Here is a 25,736-nt window from a genome sequence, read left to right as displayed (position 1 = left end):
CTTTCCCTCTAGCCATTCTTCTCTTACTACTGCCTGAAACTGTTTTACCATTTATCATCTCCTAACTCACATTTAGCTCATGTATCTTCATTTTCTTTTCTTTCAAAAGAAAAATTAAAAGTAATTTATATGGTGTTACTGAAGAAAAAAGTACTATTGCTCCTGTAGTGTCTTTTTTTTATTTTTTATTCATATAGAAGTAGCGACGCTGCAACTTGGCCTTTACTTATTAAGGGGGCAAGGTTGAAAACTACCAATTGCTGTCATATATATATTTTTTTAAATATATTTAAATTAGGTTTCCACATAAATGGGACAATTACAAATGTAATCTTTTTTTGTTGCTAAATTGACTTTACAGTTTAAAACCTCCTCCAGTTCAATAGCATGCTTGCCTAGGCAATCTGAAAAAATATTTGTAATAGGTATCTGATATAACTCAAACTGGTCAGTAATCTTATATTTGTTTTCGTTATAATACCTTGTTTGAATCTATTTCAAGGAAAACATACAGAATAATAAAAAAGTAGATAGAGGGCTGCTTCTTTAATGTAACTGCTAAAAATAATGCCTTGCATTTTATTTTAATTCATTTAATGAATACATCCTTAGAATGAAAATGGAAGATAAGTTGTGCTTTTGTGTTTTGCATAGCAAATTGCTAGAGAATCTTGACATTGGGAAATACCATGTGATGGGGATTTTTGTATCAGAATTTTTTTAAAATCTGTACATGAGCTTATTTTAGCCCTGACAGTATAAATTATTGACAGGAACAATTTTAGAATAGCTTGATCTTACCTGAAATGTTTTTTCCTCTTGTGTTATGATTTTCAGAATTCTACAAGACTGATCTTGTACAAAATTCGTATAATTGCTGTGAGCAATCATTCATACAGAAACAATTAACTACAGCTACACCCATTGAAGTCACAGTGAAAAACTAAATTCTTATAACAATGTTGTAATGAATAATATTACAGGCTAGTGTCCACATAAGCATTGCTTGATATTCGATATTTCGTTTATTTGGTTATATATAACAATACTATATATTATATTAAAATATATAACAAAAATATATTTTTTTAATGCCTTACATTGCAATATTTTTACACTTGACAGGTTGCAGCCACGCTCAACAACCTTGCAGTTCTTTATGGGAAACGAGGAAAATACCGGGAGGCGGAACCATTGTGCAAAAGGGCTCTTGAAATCCGGGAAAAGGTATGGGGATTAATGAGCACCCGAAGTTTGGCTGCTATATGTTTCCACAAAATACAAATACAATTTTGAACAAAATCAAATGCAAGAAAATCTATGTTATGACATCTGTTCAAAGGGCAATTTCAGCATATTCTGGCTTGCCAAGTTGTAGTTTGTCATAGCAGATGGGTTATAGATCTGACATATATTATAGAATTTTATTTTTGTAAAGAAAAGTTATTGATTTTGTATTTAGATATATGTGTTGGTGATGAAGTAACTGCATAAAACTATAAAACAGGACGAGACTGACAGCTTTCCTATTTACCAAAAACTCAGTCCATGTACCAACATTGTGGATACACCCATATAGCCATTTCTTAGTTGAAATGCTTAGTCATTAGTGTTAGAACATTTTGGGGCACATTTACTTAGGGTCGAATATCGAGGGTTAATTAACCCTCGATATTCGACTGCCGAATTAAAATCCTTCGACTTCGAATATCAAAGTCGAAGGATTTTACGCAATTCGTTCGATCGAACGATCAAAGGAATAATCGTTCGAATCAAAGGATTTTAATCCATCGATCGAAGGATTATCCTTCGATCAGAAAATTGTTAGCAAGCCTATGGGGACCTTCCCCATAGGCTAACATTGGCCTCAGTAGGTTTTAGGTGGCGAACTAGGGGGTCGAAGAAATTTTTAAAGAGACAGTACTTCGATTATCGAATGGTCGAATATTCGAACGATTTTTAGTTCGAATCGTTCGATTCGAAGGTCGTAGTAGCCAATTCGATGGTTGAAGTAGCCAAAAAAAACATTTGAAAATCTAATTTATTTTCCTCTATTCCTTCACTCGCCCCTTCATGTTATGGTGCTTATTTGTTATTGGGGAAATCTATAAAAATTCACAATTTTTTATTTTATATCTTATATGACCAGGTGCTCGGGAAGGACCACCCAGACGTAGCCAAGCAGTTAAACAATTTGGCCTTGTTGTGCCAAAACCAGGGCAAGTATGAAGAGGTGGAATATTACTATCAGAGAGCACTGGAGATTTATCAAACCAAACTAGGACCCGATGATCCAAATGTGGCTAAAACAAAGAACAACTTGGTAAGTAATATGTGTGTGTGTGAGGGCAGTTTTTTTGCCAGTGAGACAGCACTATTTGTATGTTGTAAATATATAACTGTCACTTATATGCAAATAAAATGTATACTTTCAGGCTTCTTGCTATCTAAAACAAGGCAAGTTTAAGCAAGCTGAGACCCTGTACAAGGAAATTCTTACACGGGCACACGAAAGGGAGTTTGGTTCCGTTGATGGTAAGAGTCGAAAATACATAGAATTGTAGTTGTTTAAAGCTCTATTGCATTTATTTTAGAAACTGACAACAAGAGAATTGGTGAGGTTGGGCGATCAGTTCTGGCTCACAGTGGGCACATGCACAAGTAGGGTTGAGGTCAGGGCTCTGTGCAGTTCATTGAAGTTTTGCCATTCAATTGTAGGGCCCTCTGAGCCTCTTTTTACTCTGTAACCTTTGTTTATGTTTTTTTAAGATCCTTGTTTGTTATAAATGAATGATCTGTGTAACTTGCTGGCATGATATAAATAAAGGATGACGATGATTTCCTAGTTATTTAGACACTTGGCATTGTACAGCTAAACATTAAAGGCTTCTCCCAAATTGTTGCCACGTTGTAGAAATAATGTTGTATTCTGTAGCATTTCACTGGAATAAGAACTACCGAGCTATGAAAAAAATTGCTCTAAACCATTCTTCTCTGCCAATCTTTACAGTCACTTTTATGCATTTAGGCATTTCTTGTCCATCTGACATTTGCCAAAGCCAGATAAGACTGATCAAGCGTGATTCATCAAGTACCATTGTTTCCAGTAGCTTTCGAAATTTATATTTTAACAAAATAACAATCATTTGCAACTGATTATCAAATTACTGCAGAGTTGGGAATTACAGGGGGTTATAGTTTTTTTAACAGTACTTGTCCCAAATAGGATTTATGAGAAACCTTACTAGAAATTTTAGTTGTAGCTGTCTTACATTGTAAATGTGATTAAACTAACCATTACAAGATGTTGTCCTAAGAAGAAATATAGCATCCACTGCCTCCCCCACCCTAATTTCTGTGCTTTTGTTTATTTCTGTAGATGAAAACAAGCCAATCTGGATGCATGCTGAAGAACGAGAAAAATTCAAAGTAAGCTATCGTAAGAAATAAAATGGCTCTTAATTTCAATCTTTCCTGGACCGGGATTGCCATTGTTTTGTTCTATTTTTGTTTTTTATTATCTAAATCTGTTGGGGTTTTTACCTTGCACTAATTGTGGTATAGTATCAAGATACTGTGGCTGGATGCAAATCAATTGTTTACTTTAGGGGTTTTTATGTGCAGGTTGACCACATTTTAGCTTTTAAAAAGCTTTTCAATTAAATGTCTTAAATTAATGTTCTCAGATTCTTATCACCTTAACAATAAATGTAAATTTGTAAAAATAAAATGAGCAAATCCGTGGTCCTTCCTATATCCATATATTCAGTACTTTGGCTGCATGCAATAGGCTGGTACTTTGTATCACACTAAAATCTTTAGGGGGAATTGTTAAGTAGAAGACTGCTTTAGGGCTTCATATAACTGTCCAGATTGTTTTTTTTTTTTTTGCGTTCAGACCCTACTGAGCCTTAACCATATGTATTAATTTTTTAAAATTTAGATTCAGAGAAGGTCTGTGAATGGTTCCAGACAAATTTGGTTTTTGGATGGAAAAATGCTGCTCCTAATTGGAGCCCCATTGATTTTCTTAAAGGGATACTGTCATGGGAAAACATGTTTTTTTCAAAACGCATCAGTTAATAGTGCTGCTCCTGCAGAATTTTGCACTGAAATCCATTTTTCAAAAGAGCAAACTGATTTTTTTTTATTCAATTTTGAAATCTGACATGGGGCTAGACATTTTGTCAGTTTCCCAGCTGCCCCAGTCATGTGACTGGGGCAGCCTTCCAATTCACCAGAGGAAGGACCGTTGTGGTCTGAAACATGTAGTGCTTCAATAAAGAAATTCGGATTACATTGGAAGGCTCTCCAGTCCCTACTTTTCGTCTATGATACTATGTGGAGGTGGCTACTCCAACAACTGTCAACGAGCCTTAAAGATTGAAAGAATTTAAACAAGTGGATAATTAAGGAATACGTTGCTTACATTATTGCCATACCTATTATCAACTCATGCATTGGTGGTGCAGATCTCCTGGACAACTGCCACTCTTTAAAAAAAATAATTGAAAGTTACAAAAGGAGCCTTAAGGGCAGAGACACATGGTCAGATTCTGGGAGATTAGTCGCCCGGCGTCAAATCTCCTCCTCTTCTGGGCAACTAATCTCCCCGAACTGCCTCCCCTGCCTTCCCGCTGGCTACAATGTAAATCGCCGGCAGGATGGCACTCAGATCGCTTCGTTTTCTGAAGTCGACCGAAGTTTTCTCGCGAGGCACCATAAATCCAACTAGTTGTAAGTGCATCTTACAGTGTGCAATATTAATCCCTAGTTTTACAAATTTTATATATATATATATATATATATATATATATATATATATATATATATATATATATATATATATATATACACACATGCAATACTTGCATGATCATAAGGTGTTTATTTGTAGAAACAATTAGTTTATCCTTTTAACTATTGATTTTAAGGACAAAGGGATTCAAAAAAAGTAAGAACTTAACTGAATGCAATGTGGTGTGCTGTACAATTAAGAAAATGTAATTGCTGATGTTTGTTCTTCTGTTTAGGGAAAGCAAAAGGATGGCACGTTTGGAGAGTATGGAAGCTGGTATAAAGCATGCAAAGTGGATAGGTAAGCACATTTTTATTGAATGGTGCTGATGAAAGTGGCAAAAAAGTTTTATTCTTTTGGGAAAGGAATGTTTCTTTGTCACCCTTATATACTGTTCCCTATTATGCATTCTACGTCTGGTTAGTGGGGATGACATGATCACATTGACAGTTATTTTAATTACAATTCTAGAACTTTCCTTTAGAACTATATGAGACTTGAAGTAAGTGCGGCAATAGTGATATTTTTTTGGCTGATGCAATGGCACCAAAGTCAGCCAGCCAAGAAGGAAATCTGGCCACTTTGGAATAACATGGGCATGAACACCAACTTCGCAAATCAATTGAATTGTCCATGTAAAAATAAAGGATTATTAGTGCAGCCCCATCTGTTTATTAGTATATATAGTTTATTCAGTGCCTTGCAAAGTTATTTAGACTAGAGATGCAGAAAGTTTCTGACCCAACCCTGCCATTGCCCATTTCCAACCTGGTCCCAACCTGGCTGACTGATCTAATAATTTTGTAAGAGGGAGTGCTTTCTGTATTATGTGGCTTCAACAGCTTCAGGAGCACTTTTTTTTCTCAGATGTATTCACATACTGTATATCCATCAGCATATGCAGCAATGCAGACATATTTTAAAACCTGCAACAGACCAGTTTTTTATCCTGAACCTGCCTGATTCACAGGTCCCATATGTTTTGGCCTGGCCTGCCCCTTTCTTATTCAGACCATTTAGTAGTTCTCTCTTTTTACTGCCTAAAATGCTACACCAAGATTTCAAAGCACTTAAACTCAAGGATATTGCTTTATGTTAGAGATCTAATTCAGCTTGTATTTTTGAAACATATAGTTAAGAAATCGGCCAAAAAGCTGTGTCTTAGTCTCACATCACAACTGGTTAACTTTCATCACAATTCACATCAAGTGGAGCCTGGTGCAAATCTGGGTATAATTTGTTTTTTGCTCTTATAGATACACCAAGACGTCCTGCTTGAGGAGGTCGGTTACAATGATATTTAGGGGTGAAACCTTGTTTACTGTCCCAGCTATTCTATATAAATATAGCTAAAATTTAAAGGGGAACTATCGCGAAAATGAAAATTTAATATAGGTTTCCTCATACTGAAGGAACTTTCTAAATACAATCAATTAAAAATGCTGCATTGTTTCTGAAATAATAAAGTTCATATTCACTATTCCTCTATCTGTTTCTCTCAATTCTGTCTTCATGCAGCAGTTGGGTATCAGATGAATGATCCAATATATCTTATATGGGGGCTCCCTTTCCTAGCAGATGTATTAGAGCTCTGATTCCACTACAAACAAAATATCTGCCTTTTGCACAAATCCTGCATGTAGAGACACAAGATTTCTGGTGATTTTAATAGTGAGCTCTTAATACATATCGTAGGCAAAGGAAGCCCCCCTATAAGATATATTGGATGTAACTGTTAATGAATATCTGACACCCAACTGCTGCATGAAATCAGAATGAGGAGAAACAGATGTTTAGAGAGGAATCGTGAAGATAAACTTGATTATTTCAGAAACGGTACAGAATTTTCAATTGATTGTATTTAGAAAGTTTCTTATTTCAGTATGCTGAAGCTAATATTACATGGCATGCAAGGAAAGCTTGAACTGAAAGATTTTAACTACTATTTTAGAGTAAAGCACTCTCCTATGTGAGTGATTTGCTGAGATCTTAATCTACTTGACCCATTCTTACAGAGTATGGTGATCGCAGCAGGGTATATTGTAGAAATAGAAGGAAGAATAACCTACAATAACCTACACAGTTTGGGCAAAAGGCTAATCTTTCAGACAACAATTCCAAACGCAACAAACAAAAGTTGATTGAGAATCTGAGACACTGATTAAAATGGTGACCCCACTAAGTGCTGGTATTGAATACTTGAACTCAGACACAGCCGCTTATTTTTGTTTTTATTTGTTTTAATATTTTTTCTAGCACTAAACCATAGATTACGAAATAGAAAACTAATTCTGTATCATTAAAAATGTTTGAGTGTTGTGCATTCAAATAAAAATATCACATAGAAGAGAATTTAAATATAGTTTTTGTAGTGTAGTTACAGAATTGGTCCATGGCTTAAATCATTTTGCAAACTCACTGTATATACAGATGGGGCCATACAGTGCTTAAATAGATAGAACTTAAATTATATAAAACATTTCAATAAATAAAAACTTTGTTCATTCCTACTGGATTTTTAGAACCATATTTATCAATTAATGAGTTCTAATGTTCACCCTTTGATAGATACAATTCTAAAAATCCCAAAGGAATGAATAGTTGGCGAGTTTTTTTTTTTTTATCAAGCTCTAAACATTTTGATAAATCTGCCCCTTTGTTTTAGGTCAAAAATCTCTCATGTAGTATCAGTAAGCGAACTGACTAATAAACTTGAATAATTTGGAGATATGTTACAGACAAGTGCAACTTAGTTGTAAATAAACTGATGTTTCCAGCCCAACAGTGACGACAACCCTGAAAAACCTTGGAGCACTTTATAGACGTCAAGGCAAGTTTGAAGCTGCAGACACCTTGGAAGAAGCAGCAATGAGGTCCCGAAAGCAGGTAAGTTTGATCTGAAATCTTCGTTATATATTTGTTGCTTGTCTAGAAATATGGTGAAACAGAATGCTTTTATGTTTTGAGGTAGACAAAGCCCATGCAACATCAATTGAATAAAGAACCGGGTTTTATACAGTGTCTTAGGGCAGGGGCACACAAAGCTACTGGGGGAGATTAGTCGCCCACGACAAATCACTTCTTCGGGCGAATAATTTCCCCCTGAACTGCCTCCCCGCCGGCTAGAATCTAAATCACCGGCAGGATGACATTTGGATCGCTTCGTTTCCAAAGTTGCCTCATGAGGAAACTTCGGGCGACTTCAGAAAACGAATCGATCCGATTGCCATCCCGCCAGCAATTTTAGATTTTAGCCGGCGGGAGGCAGTTTGGGGAGATTAGTCGCCCAAAGGAGAAGCGATTTGTCGATGTGCGACTAATCTCTCCCAGTAGCTTTGTGTGCCCCTGCCCTTAAAGGAATTGTTCACTGTAAGAATAAAAACTGGGTAAATAGCTAAAAAAAAAATTCCAATATAGTTAGTTAGGCAAAAATGTAATGTATAAAGGCTGGAGTGACTTGGATGTGTAACATAATAGCCAGAACACTACTTCCTGCTTTGCAGCTCTCTTGGTTTCCACTGATTGGTTACCAGTCGGTAACCAATCGGTGACTTAATGGGGGCCACATGGCTGATAACTGTTGCTTTTGAAATTTGAATCTGAGCTGAATGCTGAGGATCAATTGCAAACTCACTGAACAGTTGTGTCCCATGTGGTCCCCCTTATAGTCGCTAACTAACTCAGAGTTAGAGAGCTGAAAAGCAAGAAGTAGTGTTCTATTATGTTAGACATCCAGTCACTCCAGCCTTTATATATTACATTTTTGGCTAACTATATTAGAAACACATTTTATTTAGCACAGCCTATCTATTTACCCAGTTTTTATTTTTACACTGAACTGTTCCTTTAAGATATTTTTTAGTAATAGTTTTACTTTAGTTTGCGTTTGATTCCTATCAGTATGCAGTCTGTTATTACCTCGCTATTAAGTCCATAAAGATTTTTACAATTTTATTCTTTTCAACATTTACTCTTAGAAACGTATAGAATGCATTCATTCCTTTGTTTTATATGTAACTTAGAAGTCCTATCTCGCAGGCACTAGACAATGCCCACAAACAGAGGGTGGCAGAAGTATTAAATGACCCAGAGAGCATTGAAAAGAGGAGAAGCCGAGAAAGCCTGGATGTGGTAAAGTACGAGAGTGGTCCTGACGGAGGGGACGAAGTGAGTATGAGCGTAGAATGGAATGGGGTAAGTGCAGTACACAGTCTGGGTAACTGATATATTTGTTTTTGCAAAAATATCATAAGATGCAGTATTAACATGCTCTGCATGCTGGTTTAATCAGTATATTCCAACAATTCCTCTGAATCTCTGTTTTAATAAGCACGATCTGGTCTTTACGCCTGGTATTTAATGGTGCTGATTGATTGGACTGTGGGTTCCTCGTTTACACAATGTTTCCCAGAGCTCTTGTGTCTTTCTGGCATTAGAACTTACGTCTCATATAGTGTCTTATTATTTCCTGGAGTTGGGGTACATTTCTGCAAGGAACAGTCATTCCAAAATGCATTTATAAGCAGTGTTGGACTGGGACACCAGGGCCTACCCAAATAACTTAGAACAGGGGCCTTCTCTCAGTACAGGTATTGGATCTGTTATCCCGAAACCCGTTCATCCAGAAAGCTCCGAATTACGGAAAGGCCCATAGACTCCATATTATCCAAATAATCCAAATCTTTAAAAGTTATTTCCTTTTTCTCTGTAATAATAAAACAGTACCTTTTACTTGATCCAAACGATGATACAATTAGTCCTTATTGGAAGCAAAACCAGCCTATTGAGTTTATGTAATGTTTCCATGATTTTCTAGTAGACTTAATGTATGAAAATTCAGATTACAGAAAGATCCGTTACAAATTACAGAAATCCTCTGGTCCCGAGCATTCTTGATAACCAGTCCCATACCTGTACTATTATTCTTCCTCTCCTCACTCAACCTCTATTCTCCTAGTCCAGGGGTGCCCAAAAGGTAGATTGGGATCTACCAGTAGACCTTTAGCTGGTGATCAGTAGATCTCAAGGCACTGTCAACAACCAGCTTATCTAAATCACCCTCCTGTTTCATTCTTTTCATTCAGATATTTATTATGTTAAGGTTATGTTAGATACTGTATTTGTTTGTTAAATATTCATTTTCTCATAAATCAAAGGTATGAATCAATATTTAAGTAATATTTTCAATGGAGCAGAATGCTAACAAAGCTTGGATGGATGTAGATCATAATGGGAAATAGTGTCTAAAAGTAGACCTCACATTAGTATGGGCACTCCTGTCCTAGTCTCTTTTGTTTACATGTTCTAATCTATTATTCCATCTATTTAGCCTCATTGTTCACTGACACCTAGGCCCACCAGAGTTCTCCTGGTATCCCGGTGGGCCAGTCCGACACTGTTTACCAGTATTGTAGTGGAATGCTGGGAAATGTAACTTTTCAGTTGGAATTCTAAAGGAATTTTTGCTAGAACCATGACATAGACTATACTTGTTTATATAGTTACCCAAATTTACATTTTAGATTTAATTTGCTCAGTACACTCCAGAAGTTATACTTCTGAGCTTGCTTCACATTGGTATTTTATTGAACTAAATTAACTAAATGAGTTATCTAAATAATTGTCTTGAGTTTTAAAATGTTGTGTGCACGCTTGACTAACATTTCTGAAAAAGGTATAGGAAAACTGAGTTTGTGCAGAAATGACCCAACTTAAGGGATACTGACAATGTAACACTGTAGGATATCCAAGTTGGTTACAAGTACAGCATTTTGGGAAAATATTTTTTTAAATGTCCCTCTCACTAGCTATATTTCAGTAGCTATTTGACTCCATCGCAGATGATTGTGAGCTTTGCTTTGCATGCAGAATCTAACTTGTCCTTTAATAAAATGTGTTCTTTAACACTTTGCCAGACTTTTGCAAGTGCCGCTTAACTAATAACTTTTAAAGTAAGCTGTTTTGCTAACCAGTACTTAGAGAAATGTCATGTACATTTAACTTTTTAGTATGAAATACTGGGAGAGTCTATGGGAGATGGCCATTCCATAATTCAAAGTTTTCTGGATAATGGGTTTCTGGATAACGGATCCCATACGTGTGTGTGTGTGTGTGTGTGTATTTTTTTTTTTTATTAAAATGGTTCTATATTTTGCTTAATTTGTTTTTTGATTGACGTGACTGATATAGTACAATTCACCAGATTAAAGAATAGTAATTATTAGACCTAGCTTTCATTTGTTGTCCAAATAAGTTCCAAATTGATTAGTTCACAGCAAAATATAGAATTTTAAAGCAGTGTGATACCTTTTTAAATCTATAGTAGGTATCATACTTTTTTATTTTAATAGAAATGAACATTGCAATCGTTTTTACATTGTTGGTTTCCCTTTAAATACTTGGCTCAGAGTGGATGATGTGTTAACTTTTAGTATTATAGAAGCTTGATGTTTTGTTTGGACAGTCAATCAGCACCTGTTATTTCTTCATGCAGATTCTATATCATAATGAAAAGCATGGGAATCTAATATTCTTCTGATTTTTAAACTGTGTACTGTACTCTTCCCTTCATTTCTGCTGCACTCTGCATGCTTTGATAACTTAAATTGTTTTCTGTGCATATTAAAACTGTTCATCTCATTATTAATATGTATTAATATTATAATATAATCCCAAGGGTGTCACAGAGGTCCGTTGAGTCGATGTAATATCATAGAGACCTTTTTGCTACCCACGGAATACAAATACGTAAATAACAGGCTGTAATGACAGTATTTCTGGGTCCAAGAATGTTGTGTTTGATTTAGGGATTTTTTTTTATTACATTTCTTAGTTTCATGATTGTAGTGTTTAGACTGCCAACATACAAACTGAAAACGTAGTTGTCCCCAAACACCTTCCAAGTGACAGTTAGCTCATGATTTTCATTTTATTTTCACACTTTATTTGTAAATATGTTGTTAATTGTATTCAAAACATCACTCTTTGGTTCCCTCATCATACAACAGCATGTCATCTTGCATGGGTCTTGCTATTATTATTGCTTTTTACATTTGGATTGACTTTTTAGTAGTGACAATAATTAATAATAAGTATTCCAGATACAGACTTTCCTCAGTATAGTTGGAAAAGAGGAGGTGGGACAAGTAATAAAAATTGGGTGATTAATCATTAGTAAAGTGGAGTGGAGACATGTTATTATTGCCTAGTACATCCATCTAGGGGGCAATTGATCAAATGTCGAATTTTAGCTTATTTTACAATTCAAGGAAAAAATGCAGGGAAAGAACGTTAATGCAGCAGTTGGGTGTCGGATAAATGATCCAATATATGATATAGGGGGGCTCCCTTTCCTAGCATATGTAGTAGAGCTCACTCAAATAACTAATTCCAGTACAAACAAAATCTAAAGGTGGCCATACACCAGCCGATAAAAGCTGCCGACAGACCGAGTCGGCAACTTATTGGCCCGTTTATATGGGGCCCCCCGACGGGCGGGCCAGATCTCGATCGGATGGGACAAAAAATGCCGTCGGATCGCGGCCGCATCTGTTCATTGATGCGGTGGCGCGATCCGACCACCCGTTCCCTTTCGTTAGGATCCGATCGTTGGGCCCTAGGGCCCACGATCGGATCAGACCGATATTGCCCACCTCAAGGTGGGCATATCGGAGAGAGATCCGCTCGTTTGGTGACATCGCCAAACGAGCGGATCTCTCCGTGTATGGCCACCTTAACAAAATAACTGCCTTTTGCTCTAATTCTGCATGTAGAGAGACAGGATTTCTGGTGATTTTAATAGAGTGAGCTCTAATACATCTTCTAGGCAAATGGAGCCCCCCTATAAGATATATTGGATCCTTCATCTGACACAAAGAGGCAAGCTTCCAAAATATTGAGTTGCTTCAGTGAAATAATTAATACTCATGGGGGGATACGGTCGCACTAGCATCAATGTTCCCATTCCTCAGTGTACCATTTCTTTGGCACGATGGAGGTAAGGGGTGCAGCCAGGAAATACTGCCTGATGCATTGGATTGCCCTTCCCTAACTGGACCAGAGCCTCAAACTATTCTTTAAGCTATAATAATAATGTGAATCACTGGTGGTAAAACCCCTGAATCTCTTCAGCTTCCCAAAATTGCTTGAAGTTGCTTCAAGACTTGAACCATTTTTTTTAAAACGTTATGTAAAACATTTGGTTTTAAAGCCAGATAACTTAAATAGCTACAAACAATAGTCATTAATTCTAGCTCTTTAAAGGATAAGTAAACCTTTAAAATAAGGGAGTGTAAAATTTATCAGGGTGCTATTTTAGGAACTTTTGCAATGTTACGTTCATTATTTATTTTTCTTTAATTCCAAGATATTAAAGCATGTACTGTTAATATGAATGAATTTTGTGACAACAGCGCCACCTGCTGGTCCGTTTCCCACCAGTCTGACCACCAAGTAGACAAGGAAGTTGTCAGGAGAAAGAAAGAGGCTGCTCTGATGTTCTTCTGCTTAGGAAATAAATAGAAACCTTTCTCACATCTTTCCTAAGCAGAGGAACATCAGAGCAGCCTCTTTCTTTCTCCTGACAACTTTCTTGTCTACTTGGTGGTCAGACTGGTGGGAAACTAACCAGAATGAAACAAAATTCATTCATATTAACAGTACATGTATCCCTTAATATCTTGGAATTAAAGAAAAATAAATAATACATGTACATTGCAAAAGTTCTTAGAATAGCCCCTCATCAATTTTACATTCACTTATTTTAAAGCTTTACTTATCCTTTAAAATCTTAAAATCGTCACTTTTACACAAACAATAATGATTTAATGGACATTGCATATAGTATATTCTTGATAGTATCTTTATCCCTTCTGACAACCTCTCAGAATGGAGCTCAGAGTCATTAGGAAACTGGGCCTGCTGAGCCAGTAGTACAGGGACCATCCAAAAAATGGCGTTACCTTGTGCTATAGCATACCTCCCAACTGTCCCTTTTTCGGAGGGACAGTCCCTCTTTTGACAGCTCAACCCGCAGTCCCTCATATGTACTGGAAAGTCCCTATTTTCTCTGCACTGAACAGCCAGAAAAAGAATCAAAGTTTCTCACTTAATTGGCTTTTAGCAGACAGCCCAGAACAGCTAACAGGTGCAAATAAGATGCTTTGTAACAATTTTGAGACACAAAAACACAGTTTAGATAAGGAGAATTATTTTCAAACTTTCATAACCTGCCAGATTTTGTAAAACGAACATGGTAATTAGGGGGTGTGGCCAAAAATGTGCTGCGCTACGTGCGGAAAAAATTTTTTTGTCCCTCTTTTTACTTCCAAAATGTTGGGAGGTATGCTATAGTACTTCTATTACAAGCAATGGGAAGGGGAAACTCAGGACACTTATATTCACTATGATAGTATGCAAAAGGTTTGGGATACATTTTAATTTCTGCTTTTATTATTTATGTTTTATCTGTTAATAGAAAGGTGTTAGTCCGTTAAAAGGAATTGTTCAGTGTAAAAATAAAAACTGGGTAAATAGATAGGCTGTGCAAAATAAAAAATGTTTCTAATATAGTTAGTTATCCAAAAATGTAATGTATAAAGGCTGGAGTGACTGGATGTCTAACATAATAGCCAGAACACTACTTCCTGCTTTTCTGTTGTTTCCACTGACTGGTTACCTGGCAGTAACCAATCAGAGACTTGAGGGGGGCACATGGGTCATATCTGTTGCTTTTGAATCTGAGCTGAATGCTGAGGATCAATTGCAAACTCACCGAACAGTTATGTACCATGTGGCCCCCCTTTCAAGTCACTGACTAACTCAGAGTTAGAGAGCTGCAAAGCAGGAAGTAGTGTTCTGGCTATTATGTTACACATCCAGTAACTCCAGTCTTTATACATTACAGTTTTGCCTAACTAACAATATTAGAAACATTTTTTATTTTGCACAGCCTATCTATTTACCCAGTTTTTATTTTTACACTGAACTGTTCCTTTAATGAAAGCATGTTATCCTTTCTGTTATTCTTTTATTGCTGCATGTTTTTATCTCATTAAAAGGAAGTGCATGTCATCTTTGTTACACCATTGTAGTTGTCCTTTCATACTGCTTCCGTTTGTTGAACCTGTGCCACTTATAACAGCAGAAACAAAGTCATTTCCATGGCCCAACAAAATATTTGCTAGGAAAAGTGGAAAACTTTTATTTACTTTTATGTTTACACATAGCAACCAATGAAACGTTTGCTTTTGGGCAAGTGACTAGTAAATTCTACTTGCTGAATGGATGCTATGGGTCACTTCTTAGGATGGTGGCAGATGGGGAGAATAGTCGCCCAGCAACAAATCTTCTCTACTGCGGGTGACTAATCTCCCCAAATGCCTTCCCACCGGCAAGAATATGGCATTTCCCAAGTCGCTTTATGAGTTTTTTGACTCACGATAGACTCCTGCGCGGAACCAGTTTCTAAGACCCGCAGCCCCCTACCTGAAGTGCAACCCGCATATTTACCCACTTTGATCCGCTACCCGACCCGGGCCCGCAACTGCTTTATTCGCAACCAGACCCGCAACCCACCGACCACCATCAAACCGGAAATGCTGTTGCTGCAAACCGGAAGTGATGTCATCAAAAGTGGGCGGGACAAAAACAAGTTTTGTAAAACTTTAAAAGGAGTAAAATATAGACAATATTACATAAGATAAGAAATTTAGATCAGACCTGCGGGTATACCTGCACCTGAAAATTCTCTCCTCATTCCGCATGGTGCCCACTTTTTTTGTGGGTAACCTGCGGGTACTCAACCTGCTCCAGGACTCTACCTCACGAGGCAACTTCGGGCGACTTCGGAAATCCGAAGCGATTTGTATGGCATCCCGTCGGGGATTTATATTCTTGTTGGCAGGAAGGCATTTCGGGGAGATAAGGTGCCTGCAGTAAAGAAGATTTATTGCTGGCTGACTAATCTCCCCATCTGGGCAAACTTAGTGCTATTTATTACATTAATATTACATTAATAATTAACAGTTCTAATAGGGAGGTGGGTGAATAATACTACTGGGTTTTTTGCATTGGCCAGCTACTGCTTTTTTAATATTCCTCGTATCCACCAGTCTAATCTTTGTTTACTGCTATGATAAAGCTGTTTATAAGTGGCTTGCATGGTTTGTATCTGTTGTTTAATCTGCCCCATGTCTACAATTCACATTCAGTTTTTCCTGTTTTTTCTTTTCCAAATAACTTAGTGATTTTAAGTTAGATAGAGCCCCGTTTAAAGTAGTCTTGTCTGTGCCTTTTCTGATCAATGTCAGGACAGAAGTTAAAGCAATTCGAATCAATTTTAAAGGGATACCGTCATGGGAAAACATGTTTTTTTCAAAACACATCAGTTAAAAGTGCTGCTCCAGCAGACTTCTGAAATGAAATCCATTATTCAAAAAAGCAAACCGATTTTTTTTATATTCAATTTTAAAATCTGACATGGAGCTAGACATGTTGTCAGTTTTCCCAGCTGCCCCCAGTCATGTGACTTGTACTCTGATAAACTTCAGTCACTCTTTACTGCTGTACTGCAAGTTGGAGTGATATCACCCCCCTCCCTTTCCCCCCAGCAGCCTAACAAGAGAACAATGGGAAGGTAACCAGATAGCAGCTCCCTAACACAAGATAACAGCTGCCTGGTAGATCTAGGAACAACACTCAATAGTAAAAGCCAAGTCCCACTGAGACTGATTCAGTTACATTAAGTAGTAGAAATAACAGCCTGCCAGAAAGTAGTTCCATCCTAAAGCGCTGGCACAAGTCACAATATTGGGGGCCACTGGGAAACTCACAATATGTCTAGCCCCATGTCAGATTTCAAAATTGAATATACAAAAATCTGTTTGCTCTTTTGACAACTGGATTTCAGTGCAGAATTCTGCTGGAGCAGCACTATTAACTGATGCGTTTTGTCCTTCAACCGCTCCCAAACGAAGGACCTAGAAATACTGTAGATCAAAGCTACTTTGAGCTGAGAGCTGTTGATTATTGATCTAACAGTTTCATGGAGATTTCTCTCTCTCTCTATTTCTGTCTGACAGGCCTAGATGCCTTGTGTGATTCTAATTCTGTCTCCTGCATGACGGGTGTACATCATCTTCAAGCTTTAACCTCTTTCTCCAGTACTGACTGCTGTGCCCTAACTATAGTCTGTTTTAGGATTTTTGCTCAAGCTGCCATGCACTTCCTTGTAAATTGCTCATTTCTGCCGTAAAGGCAACTCTTACTTTTTTTCCTGAATCCTGTACATCTGTAGCTTTGCCAGACTGGAATCTAGCTGTAAGAAACTGTCATTTGGTTAAAAAGCAATGTGCTATTATAATGTAGTATGCCATAACATTGTAGGAAAGCCTATGTAAGCTGTTTGCTCTCTAAAGAAGGTAAATAAATACTATGAGGTCCAATTACGGCATGGTCAGGACCACTCTATAGAAGTCTGAGCTGTAGAATAAAGGCATGCGCTGCAGCGTGTGGAATCTCATGGAGACCCACGTTATGGTTACCAGCAGTTTGGCTTATGGGTCTTCACAATTTAATTTGTAATATATTCTGAGCTGTTTCAGTCTTAGTGTGACTTTTTCCAATTGTGCTTCTTCTACTAACCTTTGTGTGCAATTGTGTGTATATCTTTCTAACTTCTAATAAACTCTATGAAACCCATGACTCATAAGTGTGTCTTTTATCTGTTGAGTGATATTTTCACATTGTAAAATATAAGGATATTATAAGTTACCGAGGAGTTTCATGACAAAATAATAACACAAGGTAGAGTGTTTTTATACAGGTCATGGAACTACCAGATAACTTCTAATATCCTCATTTTGCAACTGGGGGTACTTTATTTATTATAATCCACAAGTTTCAGTGAGTCATGTGACAGAAATTACATCAGAACTCATCGTTTATAACTGATGTCACCATTTATAAGGATATAATTTACAAGATATATCATGGCTTTTGTGTGTGTGTGAGTATATATATATATATATATATATAGATATATAGATATATAGATATATAGATATATAGATATATAGATATATATATATAGATATATATATATAGATTCCAATGGTTCCAGCACGCCGACGCTGAGGTATAATATACCCAGGTGCTATTCCATGCCAAATATTCAGTAATCCACAGAATCAGGAATGCACACTGGGAATTTAAAATATCTTCATATCTATCTATCTATCTATATATATATATATAATTTTTATTTTTTTGTTAGGATACCTTTATTCTCTGACATTTTTTTCTTGATCACAAGACAAAAAAAATCTGAAATATAGCCAACTTCTTTTTACCGGTTATTAACATACACTTCATTTCACTTCTGTCATGAGAGTTAAAGGACAAGGCCAGTTAAACTAAGGAAGTAGCTAGAAACGTTGTACATGATGTTTTGAGCTTCTGTACCAGCCCAAGGCAACTACAGCCCTTTAGCAGTAAAGATCTGTGTCTCCGGGGGCGTGGCTATGTAGGGCGAGCGGGAAGACGTGTTCGGCTAGAGCTCTGTGTGGAACCCATCCTGATTGCATACCCTGCCACATCCTAGAGCTGCATCTCACCCTCCAGACCCTGGGGGATACTATCAGGACAGTCATATGAGTGCCCGCAGCCGCAACCGACGCTCAAGGTCCCTCCATACTGCCCCTAAACAACACCGCCGGGGCGAGGGCGACGCCATCTTATCGAGGCCTGCGGCCTGCACCAGCACAGACACGCGCACAGGTATGTCTGATCCCTCCGGCACTGACCCGGAACGGCCGGCCGATATCTCCCCTGAATCCAGCATGCTGCTGGGGGCCATTAAAGAGTCCCAGACAGCGATATCGGCCAAGATGGATGATCTGCGTGTTGAGATCCAAACGGAGATCGCTCTGTTCCGGGCCGACTTGGCGAAAATTCGCAGCCGGGTGACGGAGACGGAACATCGCATCAGCGAGGCGGAGGACACGCTGCGCCAACAACAGCCGGCTATAGCGGAGCTGCAGCGCCAAGTCAAGCTTTTATCGCAGAGAGCAGAGGACGCTGAAAACAGAACGCGTCGCAACAACGTGCGCATCATAGGCCTGCCAGAAGGCTCCGAAGGCCTAAGCCCGGCTGACTTTATTGAACAACTGATTAAAGACCTCCTGGCACCGCTTGCCCTGTCTACGGCCTACACGGTGGAACGGGCCCATAGGATCCCAACGAGGCAAGTTCCAGGGGCTCCACCTAGGCCTTTCATCCTCCGTCTACTGAATTACCGCGACAGAGACGCCATCCTGCTGGCAGCGCGGAAGAAAGGGGAAGTTAAATACCTCAACGCTACTCTACAATTTTATCCCGACTTCTCTGCAGAAGTCCAACGGCAACGCCGCACGTTCCAGGATGTCAAGAAGCGGCTCCGTGACAAAGGCATCAAATACGGTATGCTGTACCCTAGCAGGCTCCGGGTCGTTGATGGCCAGCAGGTCCGATTTTTCACAGACCCTGAAGAAGTGGGGCTGTGGCTTGACAAGCGCTGAGACAGTTATCATGGTGGGGCACGGCAAAGTCCCTGGATGCAGGCATCGGCCTGGGCGGCCCTCGCCAGGCAATCCAAGCGCCTACGACACTTCTTTCCAGAAGGGTAAAATTGCTTATTTGGCTCTAGCCGTTCACTGTTATTAAGTTACGAACTACCTTTCCAGATAGTTACGGGGTGCCTCCCGCTTAGGCAGTCAGTTTAGGGTATCGGGACTCTTCGTGTTCCAGAAGGGTCAGGGTGGGGGGATTCTTGGTAGCAGCCAAGAACATTGGGACTCACAGGACACGGGATAATCTCGACTGTTTCGATACGTGTACCTGTAATATTTTATGTGCTTTGAAATGTCTATCACTGTCACTACATGTTTCTTCTTCTACTCTTTTCCCTTTCTTTTTCAATTCTCTTCTTTCTATGCTCTCTTGAGGGGGGGACCGAACTCCAGGCAGGGGAGTGGCACTGTGCGGCTCCAACCATATATTCATCACACACATGGCGGACCTACGGATCATTAGCTGGAACGTTAGGGGGTTAGGTGACAAATTGAAACGTACCCTTGTTTTTGATTTTGTCAAGAGGTATAAACCTGACGTACTCCTCTTGCAGGAGACCCACTTAACTGGGCAGAAAATTTTGGCACTAAAACGGGCATGGGTAGGCAGAACCTTTCAGTCCACATACTCGTCCTACTCAAGGGGGGTGGCTATCCTAGTGCACAAAAAACTTAACTTCCAGGTAAGGCAAGTCAAACAGGACCCCAACGGACGCTATGTCATAGTGCAAGCACAGATTAATGGGCTCCTCCTTACGTTAGCCTCCATTTATCTTCCCCCTGCAGCTGATGACCAGCTACTGACACTAATCACTACTTCCTTAGCGAGTTTCACCCCTGCTCCAACTCTGCTCTTTGGGGACTTCAATGCGGTGCTGCAACCGGCAACCGATACACTGACGGGTACTCACTATAGCAAGCTTCCCTTGGGCACCTGGGCCTGCACTAACAGCCTCACGGAGCTTTGGAGGTGGAAACACCCCCTAAAAAGAGAGTTTTCATGTTACTCGGCCTCTCATAAAACCCACTCCCGCATTGATTTGGTCTTTGCCCTACCTGAGTCCTTGCCGCTCATACAAGAGATAGAATACCTGCCGAGAGGCATATCGGACCATGCCCCGCTTACGCTAACACTTAGATTGCACCCTGATCCGCCCGATAGGATATGGAGGCTTCCCCCTCACTGGGTGGGACACACAACAGTGGAAGCCATAGTACACCCCGCAGTCTCTCACTACTGGCAAATAAACCCCCACACAGCAGATCTTTTCACTGTATGGGATGCCTTCAAGGCCACAACACGGGGAGCCTATATTTCGGGGATCAGCAAGGCCAAACAATCTCTTGCTCAAAAGATTGATTCACTAGAGGCAGAGACCGCCGAAAAAGAACAGGCTTACCTAGGGGACCCCACGGACGAGATGAGGAATGAGTGGCTCCAGGCAGCCCGTCTCCTTTCATTAGCCTCCATAGAACGTGCACAGGCACACATACTCAGACAGCAATACACGATTTTTGAGTCTGGGGACAAGGCGGGGAAACTCCTAGCAATGTTAGCCAGGGAAGACAGACCCACGGCCACGATCCCCCTTATCAGAGATGCCACTGACACCCTGGTCACGCACCCCCGCCGTGTCTTAGATGCCTTCAAACAGTTTTACCAGGATTTATATTCTGCCAAATCAGTGCAAACTGATGAGGACATTCTCACATATTTGGGAGCCGCTCAGCTGCCATACCTCTCTGACAACAGCCAGATACTCTTGGAAGCGCCCATAACACTTGAGGAGGTGGAAGAGGCAGTGAAAGCTTCCCCCACAGGCAAGGCCCCGGGCCCAGACGGGCTCCCAGCCGAGTTCTACAAACACCACTTACAATTGCTGGGACCCCACCTAACTGGTCTAATGAACGAAATAGCCAGCAGGGGTACCACACCTCTGTCCATGTCGCAGGCCTTCATATCCTTAATACCCAAAAAAGGGAAGGACGCACTTCAGTGCTCCGCTTATCGCCCGATATCCCTTATAAATTTTGACGCCAAATTGCTAGCTAAGATCCTGGCGAACAGGCTCAAGCCTTTTATGAAAGATCTAGTACACTCTGATCAGACTGGGTTCATACCCACTAGAGCTACTGATGTGAACATCAGGAGGCTCTTTACTCACCTCCAACTGCAACATGATAACATGGGTACTCGGGCGATAGCGGCTCTGGACGCGGAGAAGGCCTTCGACTCGGTCGAATGGCCCTTCCTCTGGCAGACCCTAAAGCGCTTCGGCTTTGGTCCCCGGTACCTCTGCTGGCTTCAGGCACTGTATAATTCTCCCACGGCCCAAATTAGAGCGAATAATATGCTATCCCCCACCTTTGCACTACAGAGGGGCACCAGGCAAGGCTGCCCGCTTTCACCCTTCCTGTTTTGCCTAGCTATGGAACCCTTGGCCGAGATAATCAGAAATAAGCCGGACATTGGCGGTTTAATTAGGGGTAACCTAGTGGAAAAAATTGCCCTTTACGCAGACGATTTACTTCTATTCCTAGACAGCCCCAACCGCTCCTTGACCAATCTCCTTAGTGTTATTGATGAGAACGGTAAGTTCTCGGGCTTGAAAGTGAACTGGGGAAAATCCACCCTATTCGCGATAGATGTTGAGGCCAAAAACCACCTACCCCCCGACTCCCCACTCCAATGGGTGGACAAATTCACATATCTTGGGATTCAGGTTACACGAGATGTCACTCAGTATAGGAAACTCAATATTGACCCCATCCTCACTGACATGAAAACTAAATTTTCACTTTGGGCTTCGCTTCCTCTTTCGCTGTATGGCAGACTCAACCTGGTCAAAATGAAATTTCTCCCTAAATTTTTGTATGTTTTCAGAAATACACCGATCTGCTTGCCTAAATGTTTTTTTTCTCATGTGGACTCACAACTCCGCTCTTTCATTTGGGACAACAAAAACCCGAGGATAAGCTTCTCCACTTTACAACGCTCAACTCAGGCAGGTGGCCTGGCATTGCCCAACCTATACCACTATTACTTGGCGGCAATTCTGGTGACAAGTAGATGGTGGTTTGAGTCAGACTGCTCGAACTCGGCAGTGACCCTGGAAGCTGCCGTTTTGGGGTCAAGGGAGGCCCTGCGGCTCTTGGTATACAGGGGAAGGGAGGCACACCCAATGGTCACCAGGTCCATGATCACCACTATCACAGCCTGGAAAGTCACACAATCTATTTTCACCCCCAAGGGCCTGACTGTGTACTCCCCTCATGCTCCACTATGGCGCAATGTGAATCTCCCTCTTATGCTGGACATCCCCGACTATCATATTTGGGCAACAGCCGGCCTGAGATTTGTGAAAGATTTGTTCCCCCAGGACCAATTCCTCAGTAGAGACCAACTGCAAACCTCGTTTCCAGTTACCCAGGCGGCATATTTTAGGAGCTGCCTACTCCATCATGCAGCAAAAAAGCAACTCGTTGGTCCTCTGACACTTATCCAAGCTTCCGAATTGGAAACCAAACTACAACTGCAGGATGTACCCAAACCTCTCTCCACTATCTACCAAACTATTCAATCATGGCAAGACAGACAGCAGCTCCGCACTTATGACAAATGGCTTTTAGACATAGTGGACTTAGATCCCGATAAGTGGTCGGAAATTCTCCGGTTACTGACTCAACCCTTGATTGCCAGCAGAGACAAGCTGATTCAGGTGAAATTCCTACATCGCTCCTACTTAACTCCTGAGCGCCTCCACCACATCACTCCCACCAGAGACGCCAATTGTACTCGAGGGTGTGGCCACCCGGGGACTTGGCTACATATGATATGGGCCTGCCCCAAACTAGTGACCTACTGGACACAATTAACCGCCTTTATATCTAAAATAATGGTCCTCGAGTTACCTCTGGACCCAGCACTGGCGCTCTTGGGTTTGACGAAGGGATTTGTTGACAAGGGTTCCGACAGAATATTGCTTCAATTGTTAATGTACTATGCACGTAAACAGATAATTTTGAAATGGAACAGGCCTGATCCTCCAACACTTGCTACCTGGAAAGAATTAGTTAATAAGGCACTGCCATGCTACAAAGCTGCCTATTTTGCTAGAGGCTGTATGGACAAGTTCATAGACATTTGGATGATCTGGGTGCTTAACCCTGCAACTAACAGCCCACATGTTTTTTGAGGTCTAGAATGTTGGCATTGTGTTATTGTGTATGATTACTCTGTACGTTCGACTCCGCCCTCCTCTACTTTACTTTCCTTTTCCTCTACCTTTCCTTTCTCTTTTTCTTTTTTCCTTTTTTTTTTTTTTTTTTTTCTGTGATTTGTGTCTCTTCGTGTGGATGCATTGTTGTTAAAATCAATAAAAAGAAGTTTAAAAAAAAAAAAAAGATCTGTGTCTCCAAAGATGCCCCAGTAGCTCCCCATCTTCTTTTCTGCTGATTCACTGCACATGCTCTGTCACTTACTGAGTTTAGGGACCCACTCACAATATACAGTACACATAGAATAGAAATGTCACAATATAAGGCTGATTAGTAATTAATACAGATAATTACTACATGGCAGCACAGAAACCAGTGCAATTAGCATCAGAATTTAATAATCAGCAAACCTGTAGCATCAGCTGATATTACAGCCAGGGAAGCTCATTTTCTGCTGGATAATTAGTGACGAGCCCTAAGCTTAGCTTCTCAACAGCCAATCAGAGCCCACTGAGCATGTGAGTGTCACAGACACTTTCCAAGATGGTGACCCCCTGTGACAAGTTTGAAGTCCTGGATCATTGCTGCTATTGACAAGCTGAAACTTTAGCCTCGTGCAATAAGTTCACTACATAAAATATGCCATTTTTAGGGTTTAGTTCTCCTTTAAGGAAATTTCAACAATTAAGAATCGTTATTGCTGATATATCTCTCCACTGATCTTTGGCATCTTTCTTATCCAAATAATGACCGTTTTATTAAATACAACTTCTTAGAAAGTGTATTGTTATGTGCAGTGTTTATGTAGGTGATTGATTATTTATCTATAAATCTAAAATCTAAATCACAAATAGCTATGTACTAGTGAAATGTATCACGTGACATTACTAGAGCATTTCATTTGAATAAATGCACTTTATTGATTGAATGAATCCCTGTGCCTACATGCTGGGCCAAAAAAGGTTTAGTGGCAAATGTTTTCTTGCTCACGATGAAGCAAAATGATGAGCCAACTGAAGCCTGCACAGTTTAGTGGCTGGGGTTTGTAGTAGAGTTGGGTAAGCATTTGCACTGCTTTGATTAAAAACTTTCTTTTAAAGGAACAGTTCAGTGTGGAAAATAAAAACTGGGTAAATAAATAGGCTGTGCAAAATAAATAACGTTTCTAATATAGTTAGTTAGTCAAAAATGTAATGTATAAAGGCTGGAGTGACTGGATGTGTAACATAATAGCCAGAACACTACTTCCTGCTTTTCAGCTCTCTAACTCTGAGTTAGTCAGTGACTTGAAAGGGGGTGGGGCCACATGGAACACAACTGTTCAGTGAGTGAATACCTCGTTTTTATTTTTACACTGAACAATTCCTTTAAGGAAACTGCAGACTTGGGCCTTTAAATATGTGTAGGAAATCACCAATTCTATCTTTTTTTTTTTTTTTTTACTATGCAAGCCAATTTACAACTCTCGCCATAGTTGATTCTAGAGACTCACCCACCTGAACAATCTCTTCCAAAATAAGTGACATCTGCATATATTTGCAAAAATTATTCTTAAGGTAGCCGTGCACTGGCCCATCCTGTAAAGCATCCAACCAATTTGCCCATGGGTCAGTCTGATACCGTACAACTCGCTGCTTGCCCAGGACAACCCATGCAATCAGATATGAGGATTCTCTTAGGTAGAGACATATGGGGAGATTAATCGTCCAGTGACTAATCTCTTCTTCAGGCGACTAACCTCCCGGAACTGCCTCCCGTCAGCTAGAATGTAAATCGCCGGTGGGAAGGTAATCGGTGCACTTTGATAAGTTTTTCAGCTAAATTCTTGTGAACTACTTGTGGAAAATGTTGAATACATCTTTAATGCATATATCTTTTTACACTGCCTTCAACTTTTCAAGGGTACAAGAAAAACATACGCCTATATTATACATCATAGCTGCCTTCAAGTAGCATTCACTTTCAATTTATTCTGCATGCATTACTTTTTTTTTTTTTTTACTAACTCCCTTTTGTCAGCCCTTCTTGTACTGACAAAACATACGCTTGTCAGAAAATTAAAGGATAAGTAAACCTTAAAAATAAGTGAATGTAAAATTGATGAGGGAGCTATT

General features: G+C 39.8%; 1 protein-coding gene across 6 annotated transcripts in view; it reads left to right on the top strand.

Annotated features, from left to right (window-relative positions):
• Positions 1-25,736, top strand: part of klc1.S (kinesin light chain 1 S homeolog) — a 54,896-nt gene that overhangs the window by 19,388 nt on the left and 9,772 nt on the right. For 3 of the 6 annotated variants that reach the window (XM_018231872.2, XM_018231869.2, XM_018231871.2), the window contains exons 7-13: positions 1,126-1,227; positions 2,150-2,323; positions 2,436-2,535; positions 3,380-3,429; positions 5,034-5,098; positions 7,576-7,684; positions 8,837-8,992. In XM_018231872.2, the coding sequence (XP_018087361.1) occupies positions 1,126-1,227; positions 2,150-2,323; positions 2,436-2,535; positions 3,380-3,429; positions 5,034-5,098; positions 7,576-7,684; positions 8,837-8,992 (756 nt within the window). Of the gene's footprint in view, positions 1-1,125; positions 1,228-2,149; positions 2,324-2,435; positions 2,536-3,379; positions 3,430-5,033; positions 5,099-7,575; positions 7,685-8,836; positions 8,993-16,878; positions 17,498-25,736 lie in introns of those variants that run through there. The other 3 variants (XR_005963745.1, XM_018231874.2, XM_018231870.2) reach the window with 3 other exon arrangements.

This window comes from Xenopus laevis, chromosome 8S, assembly GCF_017654675.1.
Source record: "Xenopus laevis strain J_2021 chromosome 8S, Xenopus_laevis_v10.1, whole genome shotgun sequence".
Lineage (NCBI taxonomy): Eukaryota > Metazoa > Chordata > Amphibia > Anura > Pipidae > Xenopus > Xenopus laevis.
The sequence above is the reverse complement of the archived record's forward strand: the minus strand, read 5'-3'. Positions and strand labels throughout refer to the sequence as shown.